General features: G+C 51.5%; 2 protein-coding genes across 2 annotated transcripts in view; both read left to right on the top strand.

Moving 5' to 3' along the window:
* Positions 1-3,822, top strand: part of LOC104121790 — a 5,567-nt gene extending 1,745 nt beyond the window's left edge. The window contains exon 2 of the mRNA XM_009633835.2: positions 530-3,822. Coding sequence (XP_009632130.1) covers positions 564-1,412 — 849 coding nt within the window. The 5' untranslated portion in view covers positions 530-563 and the 3' untranslated portion in view covers positions 1,413-3,822. The remainder of the gene's footprint in view (positions 1-529) is intronic.
* Positions 3,823-6,723: 2,901 nt separating this feature from the next.
* Positions 6,724-7,679, top strand: part of AIRE (autoimmune regulator) — a 6,102-nt gene continuing 5,146 nt past the window's right edge. The window contains exons 1-2 of the mRNA XM_035889470.1: positions 6,724-7,303; positions 7,402-7,576. Of these exons, the coding sequence (XP_035745363.1) occupies positions 7,163-7,303; positions 7,402-7,576 (316 nt within the window). The 5' untranslated portion in view covers positions 6,724-7,162. The remainder of the gene's footprint in view (positions 7,304-7,401; positions 7,577-7,679) is intronic.

Genomic DNA, 7,679 nt, shown 5'->3' with positions numbered 1-7,679 from the left:
GTTGCGGGCGGTGCCTCAGTCAGGGGCAGGGGGGGCTGGAGGGCACCGGGAGGGCGAGCTGGTGTTGGGGGGCCGCTCCCGGGAAGGGAGCGAGGTGAGGGGAGCTGGGAGAGGCAGCCCCACACCAGCGCTGGAGAAACTGGGGAGCATTGGGGTGCAGCTGGCATTGAGGCAGGCCTGCCTCCACCTGCCGGCATCAAAGTTCGATGCCCTAGGCGGTCTCGATTTACTGTAATTTACAGTATGAAGTCCAAAACCCAATTAAAAACTAGCAAGCATAAACAAACACGCCATATTAAGCATTCAGAGCCGCACAGAGGAGCGAGGTAGTCTCAACATGCAGATGTTTTAATGGGCTGGGCCAACGGCAGCAGCAGCCATCCAACAGCAGCAAAGTACACTGTAAAATCCCAGATCTTATTGGTCTGAGCATGTTTTCTCATCTGTTTATTTTTGCTGCAGGAAAAAAAAAATCCTTGATTTGACGTACTTTTTTTTTTCTTTTTTCTTTCTCCCCCCTCGTCTTTCAGATTATGTCATAACTACAAGATAAACGAGCAGTGATGGAATCACTGGATACCGAGGTGAAAGCACGGAAGACTCTGGGGACTGTTGAATATGTAGAGTCTTCGGGTTTCACCCAGGGAATACTGCCAACCAAGAAGGATGTGGTTCAGAATATGCTGTATTTATTGCAGCCCAAAAGAGCTGGCCAGGCCCAGCGGTCCAAAGAGGATGCGGCCCAGTTGCTCGCTGAGCACCTGCAAGAGCACTGGTTGATTTGCAACTTGCACACCATCGCGACACAAAATATAAAGAAACTTATCCTCAAAATGTACGAGGAGTTTACCAGGTTGTATCAGACCAGAAAGCAGAGGCAGAACCAGGCTTTTACTGAGCGAGCAGACAAATTCAACGAGAGTTCGGAGAAGCTCTTTGACGTATTTTGTACAGACACGCAGACAAGAAATAAACTGGAGGAATACAGTGGAATAAAAATGACTAGTATCGAGTGGAAATTTCTTGAAGATCAAAGAAGTGAAAGAAAAATGTACTATGAAGATTTCACAGACAAGCAAGAATTGAAGATGATGGAAAGAAGACAAAAGATACAGTGTCTGGAGCAGTTCAGAAAACTCGCCAAGGAGGAGAAGGAAGGAAACAAAGCAAAGGAAACTAAATATAAAAGTGATGAGCAATCGGACGAAGGCACAAGTGTGGATGAATCCTACCCTGCGGAGGAGGAGAACGGTGGGGCTCCGGCCTTTTCACTGCGGGGCAGGAGGAAGCGCCGGTGCACCATGACTCCCGCCAGCGCTGCCATGCCCCTGGAGTGCCAGCATATACGGATGAGCATCAGGAGAGTTAGGCCTGGGTTCTACGAGACTGTGGAGAAGGTCAAAAACTGCTAGCGCATGCCACAGTCAGCAGGCAGAGCTGCTGGAGTATGAGGTGGCAATGCACACGTTAGGCAAGTTTGAAATCCCACCATCAGTCAGAAGCGATTGTTGTACATCCCCAAGCCAGAGCTCAGGAACATCCTGCTTCCGGGGAAGAGCACTGGGACAACAACAACAGCGGCAAGGACTAAAACACGTGAATTTGGAAGGATAAGCAGTCAGCGGCTAGTGATGCAAAGGCTCAAACATAGCAGATGATCCAAGGTTATGTAGCACATACACCTCTTCTTCCACGGTCCTGTCTACATCAGTGGGTTTTTGGAAGTCTCTGACCATTTCTGAGCCAGTGGTGGCCTAACAGCACGAAACAGGACTTGGGTTTACTGCAGGGAAATAACTTGGACTTGTTGCTAATAGAAAATTTGTGTGCTCAAGAGCCCTGACTCCTGCTGGTTTCGGTGGGAGTCAAAGGTGCTCGGCCCCTTTCAGCAGAATTTGGCATTTCTGTGAGGAAGGAAGCTGGTTTTCAGCTTGTATTACCCAGCCCCAGAGAGGCACCCTGCGGTTTTGTGAAGGGATTGCTCTCTTGCTTGAGGAGGGGAAGAAAAAGATCAGGAGACATTTGAGTGCTTTGGCTGTAAAAGCATTGTTGATTCTGAATGTTTTATTCTAGATTCTATTTTAATGACATTTCCTTGATCAGGATAAACCCTCCCATAATTGGATGAGTTTGAACACAAAGTCCCTAATTTAGGATCTGTGGTGTGAATCCTAAACGACGTGGTAATGTTTTATCTTCGGGGAGGGGGGTGGGGGGAGTAAGATAGGGGGAAGGATGCAAATTGCATTATTTAGTTTTAAGATGTGAAGAATTTTGTAAACTGTTATCCTGCCTCCTTAGGATATAGGGAAGAAAAAGCCTTCCCAGGTGTGGGTAGCTGTGGTCTTTACAGCAAAAGACACCTGACTCTGGGCTTGCTTCTCCACCCCCCAAAGCCTGTGCAGACCAGCAGGGTGGAAATGGTAGTTTTCCACCCAGAGTTTGTTTGAACAACGCGTAACCCCCTTGCCCACATACATCTTGAGCAGTGACATGTCTGTGATTTTTAGATGCCTGCAGTACAAGAGTATCTGCCGGTTTTAGTGTTGCTTTACTGTTTTTTTTTTTAAGAGGAGAGACTTGAACTTTCAGTGAAACCCAGTGCTGGAGGTCTCTCTGATGAAATTCCCAAACCTTGCCAGACTATACTGAAAATTAAACCACACACCCCCCCCCAAGTGTCTTACTTGTTCTCTGGGAGAAAGAGTGCAAACTTGCCTGGTTTTCAAATTTACCTTTCAGTGTGAATGTTGGTTTCCCTACTCCAGTATCTCAGCTTTTCCCCTTTTTTCTTCTCCGTCCTGCACATCATTTTTACTGACATTAACTCGTGCTGTTTCATTCTTTGGCTTTTGCTCCCTTTAACAATAAATGCATGTACAAATAATTTTGACAGTTCTTTTACTTTTGATGAATCAATTCTTGGACTGCTTTGAAGTCCTATGCCAAAGGAGGAATGAAACGCAGATTCGCTGCTGGTCCAACTGGGACACAGCAGAGGTAGCAAGCGCAAGAGGCGGCGGCAGCCCTGGCCTTGCTGCTCAGGCAGGCTCCGGCATACCTCCGCTCCGTCACTCTGCCTACGGACGGATCCGTCCGGCTCCAAGCGATGCATCGGCTTCCCAGTGACCTTGCTCATTAGTAATTGCTGGGATCCTTATTCTGTGTCTCTGAGAAGTTCTTCATGGTAAGTTGCTCCAAAATACTTAGTGAACTCGGTGTATTCCGTGTCACTTGTAGCGTTGTTACAGGTTTAACAGCACGCATCCACGTTCGGCAACACCCTTCAGCCTCCGCTGCTTGAGAGTTTGCAGCCCTCTCTCTCCTCCTCTCTGGCGTGCTTCACTGACTTCCCCATGCAAATTATGTCACGTTTAAACTATTTGCCTTCCAGCCCTGAGGTGCTGGACTTGAGCCTCTCACTGGGCTTTTACACCAGCAGCTCTGTTTCAGCAGGGAATATAGCCAAGCTCGGACCTCGCCGAAGTAGAATTTTTTTAATAACTGCTGTAAAACCCCCTTTGTATTACAAATATAGCTGACAGTATAAATGCTCGTGTGTAAAGCAAATCCACCAGGGCTGACTCAAATTATGGAACACAGCTGTATCGTGCTTTATGATTTTCAGGGATTCAGGGAATTTAAGGTTGTCGAATCAGACTTCCTGTATACCACAGGGAATCACATTTCATTCAGAAGCCCCACACTCGGCCTGCTGGTTTCAGTTTAACTGACGTGTCTTACAGAAAATGAAGCTGAAGACATCAGAAGTCCGCTGTCTTCCTCAGTTACACGCTTAGTGGTTTGTCACCTTTGCTGTTTTAAGAAAAAAAAAAAAAAAAAAGTCCGACCATCTTCTAGGCTGTGATTCATTTCATGACATCTTGTACAGGCTGAGCAGTGTTTATTGCATTTAAATCATATTTGTTTTTTTAACTGGGTTTGACTGTGGATAGAGCCAAAGCCTGGCTCTGTTTCTGCTGCAACAGGGGGAAAATTTCTAAATGATGTATTCTTATTACTTTTCTTTGGGACCATGGTGCCTTTTTAATCAGGACAGTAAATCTTGTCCCAGGATTCTGTACTTTTGTACGTTAACAGTTGTTGACTTTCCTTTTTTGGTGTGTCCCAAATAAATTAATATAATATACCTCTGGGCTTCTGTTCCTTCTTTCAAATCGGGGAGGAAAGAGGAAACTGAAGCTAAAATAAATCTTCTCACCTCCAGCTTTCCCTCCCAGGCTTTTCCAGGCGCAGCTGTGAAGCGTGCAGGTGGACCCCCTCTCATCCAGACCCTGTGGGGCAGCGGTAGGGAAGCTGCTAGAAATGGGAGTCTAGGATCAGGGCTCCACCTGGAGTCCCCTTTTTTTTACCAAAACCGCTGAAGCCTGGAGCAGCTGAAGGTAAGGGCAGAGGGATGAAACCTCCGCACATGGTGGTGGGATTTTACTTGGTCTTTTGGTGTGCTTCAGGTGTGGGGAGATGGCTGTTGGAGGCAAGGGAGGAGCACCCAGCCTTCCTGGGCTGATCCCACAGGTGGGTGCCCCACTTCTGCCCAATCTCTCTTGACTGTGATTCAGAGACCTGTTGTATGAGGTGACCACAGGGCAGGTGGCATCCGAGAGAGACACAGGGCGATGGTTCACACCACGGGACCTCGGTGTAGAAGGGAAATGGGAAAGAAAATGCTGGAGAGGGTGCGTTTGCTTCAACAGCTTTTTGTGGGAGGAAGGAATCGAGGTGCATCCTAAGGGCTACAAACGCTTTAGATGGATGCAGAGTTGGTGATTTAACTGGGTGTTTGTGGAGAAACAATCTTCAGCCTTCACAGTCAGATCTGAGCTCAAATTGAGCTCACCTACCATGAACCTTTCGCTCCAATTTCTGCAAGGGGAGCAATAGAAAAGAGAGGGCATGCCGAAACCTGAGCATGGCCAGGCTCCTCTGCACCCCAGCCTTGGGCCCTCGCAGCCAGGCAGGGCTCGTGCCAGCCCCAGGCAGGGTTTTGCACCCCTCTGCAAGCAAAAGCTGACTTTTCACAGCCCTTACAGGCACCTTACAGCTGCCGAGGTCTGCTCTAAGTGAGGTCGTACTTAAATACCTGTCTGATCTCCCAGGACATACATGCCTCTTCACGTAGCACCTGGCAGCTGCTGCTCTGCCCCCTGCGTAGCGTCTCAGAAAGGGGAAGGAACGCAAGAAGAACAACCCGAAATGCAAATCATTGCACTACTGAGCAAGCTGGATGTGGAAAACAATCTGTCCATGATTCAGAGCACAGAAACAGTCACAAAGTTGGAATTGAAAACAAGCCCGAGCCCAGTGCTGCAGGCACATGGCTGGTGGCTGCGTTGAGGGGGGGGGGGCCCACCCCCGGGCTGCCCCTGCAGCAAGCACTGGAGCCTTGTCCTGGAGGTGCCAGACAGCTTAACGCAGGGTGACGGTGACAAATTGTGGCTCTGCAGGTGGGATACTGGGGTGAAAATGGGAAGGGAGGAACAGACCTGTGAAATGGTGTCATGAATGTGCTTGTGCTCAGCACCTGTGGCTGGGCTGCGGGGAGGCTCCCCTCCCAGGAGGAGAGATGAACCTCCTGTTTTGCCTGACACCTGTGTTTTGTCCCCTGGGTGGGCGCATCAGACAAGCAGTGGTGAAGCCGTCCCCACCACGGCAGCGCTGGACACCATAATCCCAGCGTTGGGCACAGCAACCCGGCATGGTGCCTGCCAAACCCCCATCCCACAGCTCCTGGTGCTTCCACAGGAAAAGTCACCCCAAATCCTGAAAGCAGCTTCAGGGTGAGTGTTTCCGTGGGTAAACACATCAATTTATTAACCAGAAATGTATGAGGGTATTTCCTGCTCTCGCAGAGGGTGTTGTCTTGTTATTCGTCCCGAGTTTCTGGACAGCAGCCGCCTCCTCTTGGCATGGCTTTGGAGCCAGCGGATGCTGCTTCAGGCTTTTAGGATTTGCTGGTAACTGTCCCTACCCATATCGCCTTGCTCCGTGTAATGGAGCATCCCCTCTTACACCCCTTTCCCATCCCACTCAGGTTGGGTTTTGCCGTATGGTGGGCATGAGGCACTGCCCTGCGGTGTGGGGATGGTTGTGCCAGGCCACAGCACTCCCGGATGAGCCTTCTGGGCAGCGGGGACACACCTCTGGAGGGAGAGAGGCTGGAAAATAATCCCAGGGAAATCCCAAATGTTTGGGAAGAGGGATGGGCATTTTAGGGCTTTCTCTTGTCCGGATGCCTGGTACAGAGCAGCCAGACCCCCAGACTTTTATATGCTAGATGCTCCCAAGGAGCCAGTTTCTCCTGGCTCCAAGTTTTTTTACTTTTGTGTATTTCCAGTGAAATCACTTTATTGCCCAACTTCTCAGAGTGGGTGATGACAGAGGCGCAGGCAGCGCCTGCCCGGGTAATCCCAGGCTGGCTCATCAGGCTGCCGTCACTCTGGCAGGCTGGAGGGCAGCAGTGCAGTGCTTTAAGCGGGCTGTTCGCTTGTTCAGCATCCATAACTGTACCCAAACACATGTTTGCAGAGTTTCTTTGGTGTCAGTGCTTTCCCGCTGGCCCGCAGAAGGGGGTTTGCAGGTAGGCAGGGCAAATATTCCCATTTTTTCTCGCAGGCCCGCAGAAGGGGGTTTGCAGGTAGCCAGGGCAAATATTCCCATTTTCCCCCGCTGTCAAGGTGTTAGTTCCCACGTGCTCCTGCAGCTGAGTTTCTGGATGAGAGAAGCAGGTGCTGCGGAAAGTCCAGAAATTTTGGGGTGACGCCTGGCTGACTGTGGGGACAAGAGAGACAGGGGCCCCTGCGCCAGCACCCCTGGCTGACCCCTTTCTCCCCAGCCGTGGTCACCACGGGGTTGGGTGTTCTTCACCAGCAGTGGCAGCTAACATCATGCTGGCTGTTGATGCCCCAGGCTGGGGAGCAGCCTGACCCCCAATCGGGACTGGGGACGCAGTGGTACTGCAGGGGCAAGCCCAGTCACGCTGCAAGGACAGCCAGCAGCGGGAGGGGTGATCTCAGGTTACGTGGCCTTGTACAGAAATGAGTGGAGCTGCAGGCTCCTGACGAGGTTCCTGCTGTTGGCGGCCAGGGCTTATTAAAGGGGAGCGTCGGGGCAGGCTGCTTGGTCCTGGTGGTGTCCCCGCAGCATGGCAGGACCAGGGAGTGAGGGGGACCTGCGGCACCTGCTAAAGCTGCACTGCACCGAGATTGCCATGGCAGTGGACGACGTCTTCCCGCTGCTGCACGGCCTGGCCGACCACGATGTCGTCCCTGAGCACATCTTCAAGGTGAGGCTGCAGGGTAGGAGAGGATGTCCATGCCGCAGGGACTGGGGCCGGCTGGTGGCACTGGGACATGTGCCGATGGGCCATGGTGGCACTGGCAGGAGACACTGAGCCGGACGGAGCGGGAGGGCTCCCACCGTGCTTTCCATGCACTGCTCACCTGGCTACTGGGCCGTGACACTGCCACTGTCCGTGACTTCTGGACCGTCCTCTTCAAGGATTACAACCTGGAGCGGTACACCCGGCTCCGGCCCCTCCGCGGTGTCTTCCCCAGAGGTAGGAGGGGGACGGATGGGGGGGGACTGGCACCCCCATGGGCTGCCGGCAGGCAGGGGTGATGCCTGGGGCCAGTGGTGCCTGTCCCTGTCCCCTTTGCAGA

Source organism: Egretta garzetta, unplaced genomic scaffold (genome assembly GCF_000687185.1).
Source record: "Egretta garzetta isolate BGI_Z169 unplaced genomic scaffold, ASM68718v1 scaffold1292, whole genome shotgun sequence".
Classification (NCBI taxonomy): Eukaryota; Metazoa; Chordata; class Aves; order Pelecaniformes; family Ardeidae; genus Egretta; species Egretta garzetta.
The sequence above is the reverse complement of the archived record's forward strand: the minus strand, read 5'-3'. Positions and strand labels throughout refer to the sequence as shown.